This window comes from Trachypithecus francoisi, unplaced genomic scaffold (assembly GCF_009764315.1).
Source record: "Trachypithecus francoisi isolate TF-2019V2 unplaced genomic scaffold, Tfra_2.0 Lachesis_group3, whole genome shotgun sequence".
Lineage (NCBI taxonomy): Eukaryota > Metazoa > Chordata > Mammalia > Primates > Cercopithecidae > Trachypithecus > Trachypithecus francoisi.
The window spans coordinates 11,698,896-11,719,018 of record NW_022681468.1 but is presented as its reverse complement, the minus strand read 5'-3'; the positions used below and the strand labels follow the sequence as shown (position 1 = coordinate 11,719,018).

Sequence of the window (20,123 nt, the reverse complement as noted above, 5' to 3'; positions counted from 1 at the left end):
AGAAGGAAATCAGGAAAACATGGGAAAAGAGTAGAGAAAAAATATCTTGATAATGGAAAGCATGTCTTGATGACAAATCCAAATTTACTTCAGGTTCTTAGATCCCCACAGCCATATTATGACTGATGAGATATGCCAATTTAGGCAAATCACAAAACAATTCACACTTTTTATTTTTTTTCTGTTGAACTGACAAGGTTTTCTGGAAGAAAACCCAGACTAAATGTTATTTTTGTAGCCTATCATTATGTGGATATTTAAGTGCTTTATTAACAAGGACTTATCCCAATATGTGAAGCACACTAGTAGGTTGGGCTGCTTCCGTTCAGTGAGGAAGTGCCTCTTAACCACTGTGTATCCCCCAATGACTAACACACCAGAAACCCCAGTCCACGCTGGCTACATGGAAACATGTAAGTTAGAGGAGCCTCCAGCACACGCTGGCTACACGCAAACATTCAGTGAGAGGAAGCTTCTGTCAAAGACCTAAACACCTCAAGCAAGAAATTTCTCCAGTTTCAAGACATTTAACTCAAGAGTAAATTTTTTGAAAGCGCATTATCAGCAAGTTGGAAATAGGTCATAGGAATTTGTGTTTTTCGAGCAAGCAGATCATACTGAAAGCTATTTCTTTTCTACAAAGAGCAATAAAAATTAGTAATTTATTAGGTTTTTTTTTTTGTTTTTTTGGGGGGACAGAGTCTCGCTGTCACCTGGGCTGGAGTACATGGCGTGATCTCAGCTCACTGCAAACTCCACCTTCCAGGTTCAAGCAATTCTCCTGTCTCAGCCCCCAGAGTAGCTGGGACTACAGGTGCACACCACCACGCCCAGCTAATTTTTGTATTTTTAGTAGAGACGGGGTTTCACCATATTGCTCAGGCTCGTCTTGAACTCCTCACCTTTGGTGATCCACCCACCTCAGCCTCCCAAAGTACTGGGATTACAGGTGGCAGCCACCGTGTCCAGCCTTTATCCGGTTTTAAGGTAAGACTTAAAGTAAGATAGAGTACATCAGGACTAGTTTCTAGGCTGATTAAGTACAGGAAATTAGTTTTCAAACCTAAATTAGACAACCAAGGCTACAGATAATCTTACAAACCAAGTCAAGAACTTGTAGGGATTTATAAAGTGAAATTTCTCTACAAGTCTTACCTGGTGCTTAGTAAACTCTTGGTTCCATCTCTCTTTTGTCCAAGATGCATTTACTTCTAGGTTTGAGTATTCCCCAACCTTGAGATCTGAATGAGTTCTGACAGCTGACACTTGTTGAGCAACCTGGTTTGCTAATTACAAATATAATACTCCATGTAAATACGAGAAATCTTGCCTACTTGGCTCTCTGGACTACTAATGATTAACAGTCTACAGAAATCCTTATTATTATATTAGACCTAACCAACAATGTTTTTGATAGCCTCTTTAAAACCACAATTCCAAGGTTATCATCCAAAAAAATGGCACCTACTAGACTTGCCACCTCACTTTTTGTCACTTGCTTCAGAGAACCCTATACCACCTTTCTTCTTCACAGCTGATTTCCGCTAAGCCACCCTCCTGTTTTCTTCAATAAAACCAGATGGAAACAAGACAGTCTAACATGTATTTAAAGCACATCGTTATACTGAGACAATCTAAAAAAAGAGCAGTGACATGAATACATTAGGACCCTACCAGCTTAGGTTCACATTTTATATTTTTTATTTTTATATATAATCCAAGCATATAAAAATCAGTATTTTAAACTCTTAACTGAATATCTAATTTCTAAGCAGCATGTAACTTTCTTTCTATTAATACAAGTGACATAGCAAAATCATAAGTACAAAAGTTAACTATCCATAATTAAGCACCTTTTGACATACTTGGTGAAGCTAAAACATCAAGAGCAAAAATAAATGTAACAACTTAGATTCTGTTCTAATGTACGTATGTTCCAATGCTTATGTTCCAAAAGCAATCCATTCAAACGAAATACAGAACCAGAACATTTAAGAGAAACACCAAAAAGACATAGGACAAAACAATTTCTGCCAGAAGAGATTAAATGAGTACATTATCTGTCAAACTTTCTTCAATAATTTAACTTAAACACAGAGAAAATCTGTTTAAACATAAAATCCCATCCAATTTCCCCTGCACAACTTGATGAAATAATTTTTTATTACCAGAGTTGACCAAGAACACCGTCCTTTTTCCATTTCTGTTGAAGTCTCCCCTGATCTGATAGGACAGCTCTTTAGTGAGTAGTACTGCAATAAATGTCTTCCCTGAGCCAGTGTTTAAACAGACGATGGTATTATGATCCAGAGCTGCTTCGAGCAGTTCAACCTAGAAACATGGTGAAAAAAAAGTTATGCACTTCTTACCTAAGTACAAAATGTATAAAATTGGATTTTATTTTAAATCAGGAAATTTCACTATTCTCTAAAATCTTCCTCCAATAAATTTACAAAAAAAGCCCCACAGTCTACGTCTTTATACAAGAATAACTCAAGAGGAATAAAATGCCTGTTGCTATATATGCTATGTTGTGTAAATACGTGTTGAAATGGCATTTACCCTTTCTTTAAGCATTATTTTTGTATACACAGAATAATTCTCTAGAATAACATGAATAACTAAACTTAGAGTAACCGTGGTTCTGCCAGTTCATGGCTGAACATTTGCAAACTAATCTAGGTTTCTACCCAGCTCACTAAGACAGACATATCCAAGTGACTATTAAAGAACAGTGAGGTTTTCAGAGGGGGAATAAAGAAACTTCACAAATACAACTATCAAATCCAATTACCCAGCAGATGTTAGAAAAGAAAAGGACTATTAAGAATAAAAGTATTTTGAATGAGAAAATTAATCAGAAGTGGGAGGCTTGAAAGGGTAAATGAGTTTTATATAAGTTGTGTCAACTATATGCTAATTTATTCCATTTTAGTGAAGAATGCTCCAGTATTAGTGTTCGCATTAGTACCTGATATTTTCTTGGCGTATAAATGTTATCATGAATTGCTTCTTGTTGCCATGGCAGTCCAAAGAAAGGACCCATTGGTGAGGAAGCAGGGGTCATGAGCTGCAGGCCTGCCATGCTGAGGGGTTGCAAAGCAGGGCTTTTCATTCATCCAGTGTTTCTTTCATTGCATTTTTGTTCTAGCACAGCTTACTACAAAAGGGAAAAAGAATACCATTACACAACCATGCAGGGTTAAAAACAAAAGAAAGCACAGAAACAAGAGAAACATCAGAATATCATTCCTACGAGTCATTCAAACTCTTCCACTCTTCCTATAATTGTTTTAACTTTTTCTTGATCTAAGAGGATCATTTTAGGAGTCAAGCACTCTACACCTTACCCAGTGATTCTACACCTAGAAACTTGTCTTAAAGAATGAATCAGGCAACTGCACAGAGAGATGTACATGAATATTTGTTATTGCATTATTACTTAAAAATAAGAAATAACTTAAAATCTACTAGTAAAAAATAAGCTACATAAATTATGGTATGACTGTAACAGAATACTTTGAATCCATTAAAATTATAACACATATCTATATTTCCTGACATAGAACAATGTCCATTATAAACCTTTAAGATATGTAAAGTATGATGCTTTGTTAAATATGTGTACATATACAAAATATGTAAATATATAAATATATTTTGAACATTTTTGTATATTCTATGACATGACTGATGAAATGATAATGTATGGAAGGCACTTAGCACGTGTCTGCACGAGGAAAGATTGAGACACCTGCTAAATTGCCACTTTGTCAACAGCCCATGAACACAGAATGCCTTTTTCTCACTGGACAACCTATTATAAATGAACAGCTGACGAACTATTTAAATATGTATCTTTAAAATTATACATATCCTAGATAAACTAAAACAAATGACAACACTCTATGAAATAAAAATGTTTTCATGGTATCTAAGCACTTTCTATATTTCATATAGTTTTTCCCACAGATAAACCTGATTATGTAAAATGATAAAAACTGAATCTTTAAAATTCCTAACCTTCAAACAGAGGGTCAGGGATTCAAATATCTGTGTGAAAGCCTACCACTGGCTTTACTGTCAGCAGGATTTCCTCGCCCCACAGAAGGAAATTTCCTCTCTTGCACTGCTTTGGAGTGTTCATTGCTATTACTCTATGAAACTGGAAGAGAGAATTCAGTTCTTTGTTACTTAACAACCAAAACTTTTGAATCTCCGGACGTGTTAAGTAGAACACACGACTTAAGTTGTTGCAATTATTTCAACAAGAAGTCTCAAGTGTGGGGTCTCTTATACAGAAGCACAATACTGAATTCTAATTTGAGAAATTAGTTCTGTTGACAAGAATTCAACATTCAGCGACCATAAAGTATTATCTCAAGTAAGCAGTGCAGGAGCACCCCACTGCAGGAGCTGAGAGCCCAGTAAGACAGCACATCTGTGGGCCTAACAGCACAACCATGCTCATCATCTTTCCAGAAGGGAACAAGCAAAGCACCACAGAGTACTTTATGAGATAATATTAACCCATAATTTCCCTGGATCAAAGAGAACTATGTTCTTCATGAAAAATAATCTGCTAATTCTCTGCTGAATCAAAGCCTCAACAGCCATTTCTTTCACCCTAGTACCCAAGCCTAGTACCCACTTTCCCAAATTCAGCAAGAACTCAGGACTTGCAGGCTCATCAGCTAAACTTTTTTCTTAATACAACTGCCAAGAACCCTATATGGAAGTCTATTTTACCAAAATGTCTGAGATCAAGAGGCCACTCTGAAGGCCCAAGGCTAAGATCTGCGGGTCCCATCACTGACCTTCCCACCTGGAATCCACTCTCATGATACCTCTACAATTCTCCTTCATGACTACAGACTGCATACTGTCTAGGACTTTAAACCTGACCCTTCACTTTCACCCAACCCAAATGCTAATCCTAGACTTATTAAAGACACAGTAAAAGGTACCAAGAAACATGTCTAAGTCCTGATGGTGGATGAAAATATAAAACAAAGGAGAAAAGAGGGCTGTGATGTAAATACCCAACACATCTTCTCCTACTTCCAGAAATCAGGTATGTCCAGGAACCAGCAGCACTCCCTCCTCTCTACAACTGTCATCATTTCTTCTCATACAGATAACATTAGTAATAACAATAAATAACTGTAGAAAAATAGTCTAAAAATAAATTAGGAATGTTTTATGTTTTAAAGCTGGGGAAGAAGTATTCTTCAAAAACATCAATGCCATAAAATACAAAGAAAAACTACGAAAACGTTCCAGATTAACAAAGACCATATGGATACACATGGACATAAAGATGGAAATAACAGACAGCGGGAACTCCAAAGGGAGGAAGGTGATAAAGGGGCACATGGTTGAAAAACTATCCATTGGGTACAATGTTCACTATTTGGGTAACGTGTACACTAGAAGTCCAATTCCCACCAGTATGCAACATACCCGTGTAATAAAAAAAACACATAGGTACCCTCTGAATCTAAAAGAAAAAAAGAGACTATAAAGAAACATGACAACTACATGCAATACCTGAACTTAGACTGGATCCTATCTGAAGGAGAAAAATGCCAGAAATGACTTTTTTTAATTAAAATGGAAAAAATTGGAGGTATACGGTGTGATGTTTTGACACACATATATGCAGTGAACTACAGTCAAGCTAACTAACATATCCATCTCTTCACATAGCTACAATTTTTTGGTGTAGTGAGAATTATTCAGATCTACTCTCACAGCAAATTCAAGTATTCCATACACTGTTATCCACTATGGATCCCGTGCTGTATGCTGGATCTCTAGAACTTACTCATTCCATGTAACTGAAACTCGGTACCCTTTCACCAACACCTACCCATTTCCCCCATATTCTACCCTTTCTCTTTTACTCTGCTTGTAAGAATTCTACTTTTTTCAATTCTCATGTGACATCATGCAGTATCTCGTTTTCTGTGCCTGGCTTGTTATCCTTAGTATTATGTCCTCCAGGTTCATCTGCATTACTGCGATGGCAGGATTTCCTTCTTTTTAGCGCTGAATAATATTCCTCCATGTGTGTTTGTATATTCCAATTTCTTTACCCATTCATCTGTGGATGGACACTTAGATTGTTTCAATATTTTGGCTACTATGAATAATGTTGCGAAGAACATAAATAGTGATCTCATTCACAAAGGACATTATTGAATCCTTTTTTAAAATGAGATAACAGCAATGTTAAAATTCCCTGAAGTTGATATAACTCACTGTGGCTATGTAAGACAATACCCTTATTGTTAGGAAACATACACTGAAGTATTTAGGGGTAAAGAACTATGATACATGTAACTTATTCTCAAATGGTACAGAAAAAGAATCCACATGTAGATACACACATGCACGCGCGCACACACACACACACACACAGCTGACAAAGCAAGGGGGCAAAATGCGTACAGTACATATTTTTGTCCTATTCTTCCAATACAAATCTTTTTCATTTTCTGCTCAAATATAAATAAATACTTCATTCCTTTATGTATTCAAAAGCACAAGGACAGGTGATTCTGGCTAGTTCTCAAATACTCCATTTCCTCTACAGGTAATAGCCATGCTCAACTCTGCTTGGTCTCAGTCAAACAGTGGCTCACTGAAGTCTTCAAGGATAGTTTCTTTTTTTCTTTTTTTTTCACCGAGACTGAGACTCACTCATCACTCAGGCTGAGTACAGTGGTGCAACGATGGTTCACTGCAGCTTCAACCTCACAAGTAGCTGGGACCACAGGTGTGCATCACCACAACTGGCTCATTTTTTAATTTTTTGTAGAGACAGGGTCTCGCTATGCTGCCTAGTCTCTAGTTTCTTATTTTCTGCCATCTGCCAAGTCACCCAAACCTAAACTGATGGGCACACAACTTACCCTTGGCCAGAGGAATTGGTTCATGTTCATCCAACAGCAAAAAATTTAGAACTTTCATTTGATGGTTGAAGAGAAGCAGTTGTCTTTCTTTCCCTCTAAAGATGACTCATGAAATTATTAGCCCCATTTGCTGCTGCAATTACACTACGCAGACCCATGAAAACACCCAGCCTTAGGATGAAACCAGCACTGCAGACGGCAAAAATAAAGAACCTGGGTCACTGATGACATCAATAAACTGCTGGATCAACCAACCTCAAAGCCCAGCCTAACAAGGGACTTTCCAATTAACTGAGCCAACAAATTCCTTAACTGTCCAAGCTAGCTTGAGTTGAATATTCTGGGATAAAAGCAAACCAAATAACACAAATCACTATTATCACTTCCTATAAAAGGTATAGGTAGAAAAGAGAAGAGGAAAGCAAAGAACAGAGATGAACAGAAAGAAAAAAAAGGAAAGAAGGGAAAGAAAAAGGAAGGAAGGAAAAAGGGAAAGGAAGGGAAGGGAGAAAAGGAAAGAAAAGGGAAAGAGGAAGGGGAAGGGGAAAGGAAAGTGGAAGAAGAAGGTGAAGGGGAAAGAAAAAGGAAGGAAGGAAAAAGGGAAAGGAAGGGAAGGGAGAAAAGGAAAGAAAAGGGAAAGAGGAAGGGGAAGGGGAAAGGAAAGTGGAAGAAGAAGGTGAAGGGGAAAGAAAAAGGAAAACGGGAAGGGGAAGGGAAAGGGAAAAGAAAAAGAAAAAGAAAAAGGGGAAGGGAATGGGGAAGGGGAAGGAAAAAGGAGAAGGGGAAAGGTAAAGAAAAAGGGGAAGGGAATGCGGATGGGGAAGGAAAGGGGAAGGAAAAGGGAAAGGGAAAAAATCAGGGACCAAAGCAGAAAGCCATCAGGCCACAAATACCGAGATAATGAACAAGTACTGCAGCCAGACCCCAAGCAAGGTCAAAAGCTTTGTTTGTAAGGGAAAAGTCAAGGGTCTTTAGACGCCAAGAAACCAGGGATGAGCTCTACCAAGAAGCTTCTAAGACTTTGAAAATTTTCACCTTACTTGTCCTTAGGAGTATTTTTTTCACTTTCTGCTATCAGTAAATTATTTTTGAAACTGCAAAGCTGCTTGTTTCAGAAACAAGTTGAGGAAAAATCTGAACAGTTCTCCCTCTGCACAAGAGGGGGAGGGAGACAGAGAGCGCTTCCCTGGCCTGCCTGTTTGTTTCCTCCTTCGCTTTCATAAAATCACAAAGGAGAAAACAGGCAGGGCAGGGAAGCTGGCCCAAGACCAACAAAGACTCAATTCTATCTGGAAAATAAGCCCTGGACCTCCAATGTTCCTCATGCTGGGTTTCACCTCAAGACACCAACTTCACTCAAGTATGTCAATCCTATTCCTACAAACCAGCAGGTAAAGAGCTTGGCAAAGGAGGAGTTGCAAATTCACTCAGTGACTAGGCTCTGTTCCTGGCATTTCAAAAGACAGAGATTTTTTTTTTTCTTAGCAAACACAACATTTCTCATAAATGCCCTACCCTACCCTACAACTTTCACAGGGTTCAGAAAAAAATGATAGGTAGCTGGTTTCTAACAATCAATCTGAGAATAAAAGTGAAAAAAAATCAGAGAAATGAAAGGTATACATTTATCAATATTTAGACTCTAAAGAGAAAATAGATACATTACATGGTAAAAAATAAATATCAAACAATAAAGAAATACAGAAATAACATCTGTAACCAAAAATATATGAAGAGTAAGGTTTCTATCAGCTTTCACAAAAAACCGTGTGTAAGAAAATAATACAAACTACTGGAAGGGAATTCATTAAAAAGCTGATATTTAAAAAACGAAATTAAGCAAAGCACTACTCTCTGTGATATCTAGTCCCAAATGTACTCTGAAAAGTACCGTCCCCTACTCATGACTGCCTGACCTCTGCCACCTGTAACCTTACGTTCAGATTGTTGACCCGGCTTAGAATGCTATCCTACTGCTGCCTCATCACCACTCACCAGCAATTTCCACAACAGAAGAGTAATCCCTGTTAGCTGAAAGCCTACAGCATATTATGCATCCTCCCTGACTGACCAACTATAAGTGTTTAATCCTGTATTTCAATCTTATGTGCTCAATCCAAGTGATCCTAGCAGTTATACTATAGAGTCTTAACCCATAAAATGTACTTCTGTAATTTTATATGAATTCTTATTCAGATAATTTCTCTTAACTCTTTTCTCACTAAAATACGACCAATTAGACTAGAATTTCCTTGGATACAGGAGTTGCATATCTTACCCTCACCTGTATTACCCACTGTACAGAACCACATCCAGGACATGGTAAACAAAACTGCAGGTTGTTAGAATGAAAACAATGTCCACCTGAGTGACAGTAAAACCTCAAACAGCCTCTATTTGCCTTTCATAATTTCTATCACAGATTTTTACATCTATTCACAGACACACATACACAACATACACGTTATTCTTTTACTGGAGCACAGCTCCGTAAGAATAAGACGTGAGTCTTATTCTTTGCACCTCTTAAATTTCCTGCTACAATATTCTGTATATACATTTAAGTAAATATTTGACAAACTGAATTAGAGACTCATGAATGTCCACACAACAATATACAGAACAGAATCAAGACATATTTCTATTCGGTTTGCAAACACACATCTATCCCACTCTGACCAGCCCTGAGAGATGAGGGCAGGAGAGAGGATGTACAAGGACATAAAGAACAACAATTTAACCCTTTCAATTATGTTTTCCATAAGGTTACAATGTTTAAATTAATTTTCATTCATTTAGTGGACAACAACTGGCCCCAGTAACACCCTTTCTATTTAGCGAAAACAAATCCAAGACTAAAAAATCCAACAGGTAATCTGTAACATAAAAACAGGAAAACCTATCATGTTGCCAATTTTTACTTTCTTGGCATGTTTAAACAGATTTTTTAAACTTGGCCTTAATGAAAAGATCTGAATCCCTGATGGCAGGTAAAGGTTCTAGTTTCACAGATAAACTGGCTGCCATTAACCGCTTTCGCAGAGCCAATATAACTCCACATGACTGTTTTTCAACTACAAATTTTAAATTTCTGGTCAAACAACTTACCCTCATGAAACTAATGAGGTTGTTTCACAGTTTTCACATATTATGCACCTAGAAATATAGTCATGCAATAACATCCAATAACAATGTTTTAGAGACTGACCCCGTATAAGACTATGGTCCCACAAGATTATGATCCTGTATTTTTACTGTACCTTTTCTATGCTTAGGTATGTTTAGACATACAAATACCACTGTGTTACAATTGCCTACAGTACTCAATATAGTAACACGTTGTACAGGTTAGTAGCCTAGGAAAAACAGCTCATACCATATAGTCTAGGTGTATAATGGCTATACCATGTAGGTTTATGTTAATTAAGTACACTCTATGACATTCACACAATGACAAAGTCACCTAACAATGCATTTCTCAGAAGATATCCAGTCATTAAGCAACACATGACTGTAATTTAGCAAAAGACAAGAAAGACAAGAATAAACTCTCTCCCTCTTTCCACATGATGAATCACAGATTTACCGTTTTAATGTTTGAGATCTCTGTGTTGCTGTTGTCTGAACTGCATTTTGACATTGTGATAGCAGTTTATTGGAAAATCACAGCATGCTCAAGCTTCTGCTCTAAAAATAAATGCAAAAATAGCCAAGTTTAAGATTTCTGTAAACTGAACAGAAACACATCTACAAGACAGCCCTATTGATATGAAGAGTTGAATAAAAGGCCATTATTTTGAATTAAATTTTAAACAAAAGGCATTTAGATTATTTTAGGATACCAAGGCTTACCCTAAAACAAAGAACAAGAGAATAAGCTACAATAGCATGCCTAATTCCCAGAGATCTGGGAGAAATAAAAAGCTAAGAGCAAAGTTCAAAAAAAGATTTCAAAACTAATATAAGGAAATCAAAGTAAAGTCTAAAGACAGTACTTTACAGAAAAATGAAAAAAATTAGCTGCTATTTCCTAAATTCACATATACAAAAGAAATAAAGAAGGTCACCAGAAGAGGTACTTGGCTGAGAAATCGAAACAACCCAGTTGTAACTCTTTAACACAGGTATGAAACTCATCAGCAATTCCAATTTCCCAAAATGAGATTAAAAATATAAACTCGAAGAGCAGTTACATCTACACTACACATTTTCACAGAATTCATTTATGAATAAAAGAATTCAAGAACACTGTGAAGAATGTTAATGTTGGGCAGAAATTTACATTTGGGGTGGCTCTCTAAAAGACATAAATCGAAAACTAGAAAGCATAAAACGTAGATATAAAAAGTTTAATTTGATCAACAAATACTGATTTTGTTAGATTTGACACCAGACTTGGTTTGCTCTCAGGTCTGAGCCTTCTGCAATGCCTCCACTACCATAAGCTCAGGAAAAACAAATCGGCAGTGGCCTCTTTTTACTACTTCCAGTCCTCTAAAAGACATTCTCATGGAGGTTAAATTTCTCATTTCATACACAAATTTGTTTTGCTAAGAAGTCAACAAAGCCCACTGGGGCAACCTTATCACTACTTTAGCATATACATATTTACCTCAAAATGCTGATTCTAAGTTCTTTCAGAGTTTCCAAGTCTGTATTAATTCATACCCTAGGTAACCTAAAAACAATCAGAGAGAAATTTTAGAAGAGACAACTCATCTTTTAAAACCAACTTTAAGAAATGTTCTACTTTTTAGGATCCCTCATAAAATTATTTATCTATTGGGCAACAAGACAATGCACGTCTAAAAGAACTGCCCTTTAAAATTGGGATATTATGTTCTAATATAGCCAGGAAAAAAAACTTGTTAGTACAATTCAATTAGATAGAATTGTAATTGGCATTAAATTACCTTTTCCCTCAGTAATACTTGGCTTTAAAAATACTTAAACACTATGATAAATCAGTATCATGCTGTATACGAGTTTATCTTTCTACCTCCCAATATGTCAGTGCTTGTGTTTTCATTTTTCTTCTTCTATTTTGTAGAGCTAGATACCCCATGTTTCCCAGGTTGGTCTCAAACTCCTGGGCTCAAGTGATCCTCCCACCTTGGCCTCCCAAAGTGCTGTAGTACCGTAAGATTACCAAAATACCACTGTGTTACAACTGCCTACAGTACTCAATACAGTAACATGCTGTACTGAACACTGCAGATTACAGGCGTGAGCCACTGCAACCAGCCAAGGTTTTGTTTTCTAAGGCTACCTCAGACTTCATTTAATTTTTAATTTCATTCTATACCGCCACCTAGCAGGAGGCAAACAACACGCACACCAACATGTCCTCCTATGTCACCCTCTAGAGATGATTTCCAATTCAGACTCACCTCATTCCTAGAAATGCCATAATCAAATTACTAAGTTGATAATTCTTTAAAATTCAATGTAACTCAACTATTACAACATTATTGCTAAGTTATTCAAGTTATTTCCATTAACAATTCCATACATACATTAGAAAGGTAAAATGTCAAGTACAATAACAACTTATTTTATACTGGTAATTCAAAGCTAATAGGTCATTTTCTCATTTTAATTGATCACTGTGATGTCAAGTACAAACCTGCAAAATCCTGTTTCATGGACCCCTTTAAGATAACTCTGAAACAGGCATGCCACATATCAGACAGGCAAGCTTTAGTACAAACTAGCAAACTTAATCCATGTTAGCAACTAAAGGCAGTAATGAGGCTGTATCCTTTCACAGGCTAGTAACAAGAAACACCTAACCATTCAGATCTGAAGCCTAAAGGCACCTAGAACTTTCTGCTGTGAATTTTCAAAACTGGTGACAGAATAATTTCAACTCATCCATGTTATTATGCATCCCAGATTCTGATATTATTAACTTTGCAAATATTACTGTCCAGATTTCATTCCTACTCTCACAAAGCCCAAAATGCGTGACTTCTATAAACAAGAGGAAAAAAAACCACAATATAATGACATTAAAACACTACAGGCAATACTCATGGTAAGCTAACAGAGAAAACTAAAAAATATATGAAGCACTTTAAGTTCCTAGTAACAAAAGTGCTATGTGAGATACAAGACATTATTTTAACTGCAACCACGCCTACATCACTTAGGACAGCCATGGTATAGATATAAAATACTGACTATTGACATAAGGACAAATACAAATTAAAAGTAAGAGGCATAGTTCTCCCTGCTGAAAATAAAAGGGAGGAGGTCCCTTTCCCCTTTTCTTTTCCAGAATTTATTTCTCCCTCCCTTTCAATGTATATACATTTAAGTCTCCAGTCTTTTGACTTGGCTGTTTCCTAAAGACCTGAAAGCCATCTCTGAAATGTAATCACCAAGGGAAATAACACTCAGTCTCCTGGTTTCCTAGGAGGAGATGGACCTAATTTGTCACCTGACTCTGAAGTGTAAAATCTACCTCTAGTCATAAAAATGGGAAAAAAATTAGCAATTCTATCTTGAAAATATGGAAGTAATGGATTGTAATCATTTAGTTATATAAAACAGTAAGATTTCTTTCTGTCTTTGCCATCCCTTTAGTGACTGCCTGTGATGTGCACAGCAGTCTGATTTAATGTTCATTTGATAATAACATTATTTTCTTTCTTTTCTACCTTTGTGGAGCAATTTTCTGGGTTGGGAGATTTTGGTTTTAATTGTATTTCCCTAACATTAGCATTTTAATTTTTTTACTTTTTATTTTATTTTTATTTATTTATTTATTCATTTTGTTTGAGACGGAGTCTCACTCTGTCGCCCAGGCTGGAGTGCAGTGGCACAATCTCTGCTCACTGCAAGCTCCACCTCCCCGGTTCACACCATTCTCCTGCCTCAGCCTCCCAAGTAGCTGGGACTACAGGCGCCCACCACCACGCTCACCTAATTTTTTGTTTTTAGTACAGACAGGGTTTCACCATGTTAGCCAGGATGGTCTCCATCTCCTGACCTCGTGATCTGCATGCCTCGGCCTCACAAAGTGCTGGGATTACAGGCCTGAGTCACCGTGCCTGGCCAGCTTTTTTATTTTTTAAATATAGCCTAGTTCTCAAATAGAATTCATACCAAACAATAAAATTCCATTTCTTAGAACTTAAATACTGGAGAAGCCCTAAAATATGTTGCCCAACTACCTGAAGGAATTTTTAAAACTGAAAATGAAAGTAGGCAAACAGCCACACTGAAAATGAATCCACTCATAGAATTCAAGTTGTTTGAAAACGACTCCTACCTACTTCCCTTTTCTAAGTTGCAGAGGAGAAAAAGTCTGAGATGTTTTTAGCTAACTTAATGAGCAATTGATGCTCTTGCCTCTTAATACTAATATACACATTTATATTATATTTATATATATACTTACGTATACATATAAACATGTATTCAATGTACATATTTGCCACAAAACACTGATTCTGAGTTTTCAGTGACATCTATACACTATCACTCCGTTCTCACATATACCCACCTATGCAGGAGGCACTGAGTAAGGCAACTGGGGATATAGAAAGTAGCCTCTTTTTTTTTTCCTTTGTACATATCTTTCTTTTAAAAATTATCTTAATGCCAGCAAGCAGTTCAGTGTCAGAATACCAAGGTTTAAATCCAGACTCCACTACCTCGCTAACATTGTTTCCTTGCCTGTAAAACAGAAACACCTATTACAAGGATTACACAAGATCTAAACTTCGTAAAGAGAAAATAAAATGCTTGAAACATACAAAATCCATAGTACCTCTACCTAGAATCTATTTTTTAAAGCATAATTATTAAACTCTCAAAATTTTATGAAACTCTTAAAGAAAACCTAAAGTGTTTCATTAACCCTAAGATTTGACATAGAAAATGCATTCTCATATAACGCATAGAAGATTTTATACAGAATTTATAGCCAGATTAACCTGAAAAACCACAAACTCATGAATGGGGGGGATCAGGAGATGCCACCCCCAACTATGCCACTTTGGTATATTGATTATTTTGAGCTGAAGGCAATTAAGAACCAACAGATTCAGGAAAAGTTCTACGCCTTCCCTCTTTCTACTTAAAAGTAAGGCATAAACTCCCCCTTCTTCTACACCAGGAAGAAAACAAGAACAATCCTTACCACAGCACAGAGAGATGGCACCAAGATGAATCTGCATGAACAAACCTTAATAAATAACCCCTTTCGACCACTGGTTTCCTCCGTACACCGTCTAATCACCTTCCCACAGTTTACCAACCCTAGAAATCCAAACTTCCCCTCCTTTGTCCTTTCACCATTTATTACTCTTTGTTAAGATGGCATATGAACTTCTAAATTTAAGTGTTTCTTTGGGATTTTACTTCTTTTCTTTGAGCCCCTGTGCACACAAAAATCTTAACATCAATACAAGCTATAGACCTCTTCTCCTGTTAATGTCTTTTGTTAGTTTAATTCACTAACAAAAAGTTAAAAAGTTTTCCTCCCCTACATTCCAAACAAGCTAGCCATTACGAATTTACATTAACGATGAAAATCAACACAATTAAATCACAAAATATGGTATATAATGTAAAGTAAATTTAAACATTTTGTATTCACTAGTTCTCTTGAAAAACAAAAAAAAAATACTATGTGCTATTTACTGGCCGGAAAGACATCACTGAAAACATTATTTCACTGAACTGTTTCTCAGGCAATAAAATGTTCCACAGAGAAACAAGAAATAGTAACAATCATGGATGTTTTGAAAATATAAAAAATCAAAAGAAAATATCCAACATATCCGCAGTATATAAAACAAGTATTTCAAGGATTTATCAACTACTATTTAGTGAATACAGACTATGAAAAGATTAAGGTCAAACCAAGGATTAAGAGAATAAAGAGAAAAAAATGAATAATAATTTCAAGAATGTAAACACTGGTATCTTTACATATTTAAATACAAAACAGAGAACTATTTATATTTTTACTTTTAATTGTCATTTGCCTTTTTAAAAAGTAATTTTTTAGTTTACCCTAACACTATGAGTATGAACTTTACATTTCTGTCATTCTTAAAATTCGCTGCACATTAACCTAGTCATTACCATATACAAAAAAAAACTTCATATAGAAATGCTCCCTTCATCATTACCATTTATAAGAGCAAAGAAACACTCCCCACCACCAATCTATGTGTCTAACAATGAATGAGGGAATGGTTTGGTAAACCCTAGTTCATCTTACATGGTGAAATTCAATTCAGCCATTTAAAATGGTAAGTTTATAATGAACAAAAATGCTTATGGTGAGAGTAGCAGCAGACAAACAAATGCCAAGGCAGACAGCGGTGGGTCCCCGGTGAACTCCCACCTTCAAATCAAAGACAGTTTAAAGCCTGAAGGTCAAGACACACAATATTTTTTGTTTGTTTTTCAAGAGAACTACAAGTCTCAGATAAATCCAGAGACTGGATTGAGAACCTGTCTTCCCATTTGGCACACTTTCCTCCGATTGATCCTCACCCTTCACCCATCTTACATATACCTACATTTCCCTAATTGGTTTTTGTACACTATCATGCCCACCTTCAAGTGGTGCATTTAACTTTTTTTGCATACTCACAAACCAATCAGCACGCACTCCCCTATTCTGAGCCTGTAAAAGCCCAGGACCCAGCCACACTGGGGGAGAAACTACACAACTTTGGGTGGAGAACCACCCCCACGTCCCCTTTCTGCTGAGAACTGTGTCATTGCTCAATAAAATTTAGGTCTGCCTTCTTCACCCTTCAGTTGTCAGCATATCCTCATTCTTCTTGGATGCAGGACAAGAACTCGGGAACCGCCGAACGTGGGTATGAGCTGTAACACAGGTAGGCTGCGGCATGACTGGCCCAGCCACTAGCGGAGCCAGGGCGCAAGCCAGGTGTGGCCCAGGCAGGCCGAGTGGGAGGGTAGCGTGGCCAAGCAAGGCCTGGACAGGGGCGTCACCGGCCAAAGGTCCCTGGCTGGTAAAGTGACTGAGAAAAATCCTGTGTCAATGGCTTTAAATGAAAAAGCAGAACATTATTATTTACAGTAAGACTATGATTATGTCTTAGTTAAAAACTAAAGGAAAGGAAAAAGGGAGGGAGTGAGGAAGGATAAGAAAGAAAAGGAAGAGAGGAAGGAGAGGTGAGAGAAAGTTAGTTTACCCAAAAATTAATGATGAATTACTTGGATGAGTAATTTATTTCTTCCTTTAAACTTTTCAGCATTTTAAATTTCCTACAATTTGAACATGCAGAATTGGGAATTGGAAAACAAACTTTCAAACTGTGGATGATTTGTGTGATGATAAGCTAGAGATATACAATTCTGTTTTAGGCAATGAAAACATCCTCCCAGCCATGTGCAGTGGTTCACACCCATAAACCCAGCACTTTGGGAGGCCCAGGTGGGCAAATAACTTGAGCCCAGGAATTCTGAGACCAGCCTGGGAAACATGGCAAAACCCCATCTTTACTAAAAATATAAAAATTAGCTAGGTCTGGTGGTGTCTGCCTGTAGTCTCAACTACTCAGGAGGCTGAGGTTGGGGAATTGCCTGAGCCAGGGAGGCTGCAGTGAGCCATGATCACACCACTGCACTCCAGAGTAAGACCCTGTCTCAAGAAAGAAAGAAAGAAAAGAAAGAAAAGAAGAAAGAAATAGAGAGAGAGAGAAAGAAAGGAGTAAAAACCTCCCCCGTTAAGGCACAAAATGTGGTAACATTTACCTGAGTATCTGAGTGGGAAAACACACACACCAACTGTTTTTCCTTTGTTCTCACACAACACATAAAATTTCTGTGACCAAATGTGTGGCGTTTCTACCCAACAACAAGCAAGCAATCAATTCTGCAGCAGACACCAGCTGGGTGTCTTCCATTAATAACTAAATTCCAGCATTATCTACCTGGAGATAGCATCAGATCCCACAGGTTGAGGGCTCCAGTCCTCAAGACTTCCCCCCCCCTTCCACGTCAACTGCAAACCTCAGACTATTTTTTGCCAGTGCTCCCGACCAATCAATTAACTGGGGTTCCCACAATGCCCTCCTAGGATTTAACTTGCTAGACCAGCTCACAGTCCTAGGGGAAAAACTTACTTATGTTTACCAGTTTATTATAAAGGATATTACAGGCCAGGTGCAGAGGCACACGCTTGTAATCCCAGCACTTTGGAAGGCTAAGATGGGAGGATCGCTTGAGGCCAGGAGTTCGAGACCAGCCTGGTCAACACAGCGAGACTCCATCTCAATAAAAATAAATTAATTAGGTAAAGGATATTACAAAGATCCAGATGAAGACAAGCACAGGGTGAGGTATGGGGAAGGGGTACAGAGCTTCCAAGCCCTCCCAGAGCAAACTGCCCTCCAGGAACCTCCATGTGTTCAACTCTCCAGAAGCTCTCCAAACTCTGTCCTTTAGGGTTTTTATAGAGACTCATTACCTGAGCATGATTAACCGTCAGCCCCTCTTCCCCTCTAGAAGTTGGAGGGTGGGTCTGAGTCCAAACCTCTAATCATGCCTTAGTCTTTCCGGTAACCAGCCCCTGGGATTTTGAAGCTACCAGGAGCTACCAGCCACAGGTCAAACATTAGCATACAAAAAGACATCACTTTGAAGATTTCAGGCCTTGTATGCCTAAGAACAGGGTAGAGGACAGACGAAATATATATTTTACAGTATCGTAGTATCTATAATTTAAACCACAAATTCATTAGCCTTCTTTTCATGCATTACTCTATCTGAACCAAATAAACTTCTGGGTTTCTCTAAATCTGTAACATAAATATATTATGTTTAAATTTTAACATAATCATGCCTAAAATTAGATTTGTCCAAAATTGAAGCTGAACACAGGTCAAATACCATCTTAACAAATTCCACCCATCAAAGAACTCCATATAAGAAGCGTTTCTAGGCTGCAAGCCAAAGGTCCGCTTGCTTCTTGGAGTACTTTTCAGAAAGATGACATTTCAGCACATCAAAACAGCAGATACACACCCCTCCCCTCCAGTTACCTATAAGACATTTGTCCTATAGTTTTGTTTCAAGAGACATAAATACTTAACACATCACTAGTTTTCAAGGTGAGTTTTAAGATTGGTATTTGATTCCAAGTTTCTGTACTTCACCTTTTTTTTTTTTTTTAGAGACAGGGTCTCACTCTGTTGCCCAGGCAGGAGTGCCGTGGCTATTCACAGGCACCATCACAGCACATTACAGCCTCGAACTCCTGGGCTCAAGTGATCCTGCCATCTCAGCTTCCTGAGTAGCTGGGACTACAGGCACATACTTTACTCTTAACACTGTGCAACGAGTGCTAGAATTTTATTCAATTCATGACTATCCTCTGCCTTTACACCAAGAAAGAGCATCCACTGGGAAAAAGGAGCCACAATTTTCTCTAGGTCAAGCTGTTTTAAGATACGTAACGTGAATACTTAAATACTAAAGGGAGGTCAATCCAGAGACAAAATGAACGTAAGAGTTAAGATGGATGTTTATGGAGACAGGAAAGCCAACGTATTAAAAGGTCCAGGCAAGAGTGTGTGACACAGTACACCATCATAGCTTCTGTGCAACAACTCATGTTATCTGCCTATCCTGTAACACCAAAACAAGTGAACCAACAGAGTTCACCACCTCTCACGAACCCCATCCCCCACCTTTCCCTAAAACCTCTATCACTTTGGTCCCCTCCCCTCTCATTGAGCACACGTGGGCTATCTATACCACCCAAATCATCATGGGCTTTATTACTGCCTCATATATTAGCTGTTACTGCCATTTCCCTCCAGAGTATTAAGATCTTTGAAAGATAATCTCACACTATACTTACATTCCTATTACATACTTTATGATTTGTTTGATTTTCATCTTATTATAAATTTGTAATGACTAGATAGTTTGGAATGTAGGAAAGTATCCATGAATAATTTTTTATTAATTAATTCAAAGTTGAGAACAAGCTTTATTGATCTAACCTTAACAACTATTGAATTAAAGCAGCTTTTTATAGGTCAAATATAACACTCAAATTAGACACTTTCTATAGTTAAAAGACTTTAAACAACCCAAATTATTTTAACAAGCTTAATATCCTCGATCTTGACACCCAAGCCCAAAAGAGTAATTCAAGGCTAACTAGAAACTGTCAAATCTAGAGAGGTACCAGTTAGTACAATG

The 20,123-nt window shown here is 37.4% G+C and overlaps 1 protein-coding gene across 5 annotated transcripts in view; it reads right to left on the bottom strand.

The window, feature by feature from the left end:
- Positions 1-20,123, bottom strand: part of DICER1 (dicer 1, ribonuclease III) — a 72,343-nt gene that overhangs the window by 44,679 nt on the left and 7,541 nt on the right. The window contains exons 2-7 of one of the 5 annotated variants that reach the window (XM_033191454.1): positions 11,530-11,595; positions 10,504-10,604; positions 4,024-4,165; positions 2,972-3,160; positions 2,169-2,331; positions 1,156-1,286 (exon numbers count right to left, since the gene is read on the bottom strand). In XM_033191454.1, coding sequence (XP_033047345.1) covers positions 1,156-1,286; positions 2,169-2,331; positions 2,972-3,115 — 438 coding nt within the window. In that variant the 5' untranslated portion in view covers positions 3,116-3,160; positions 4,024-4,165; positions 10,504-10,604; positions 11,530-11,595. The remainder of the gene's footprint in view (positions 1-1,155; positions 1,287-2,168; positions 2,332-2,971; positions 3,161-4,023; positions 4,166-10,503; positions 10,605-11,529; positions 11,596-20,123) is intronic. The other 4 variants (XM_033191453.1, XM_033191457.1, XM_033191456.1 and 1 more) reach the window with 4 other exon arrangements.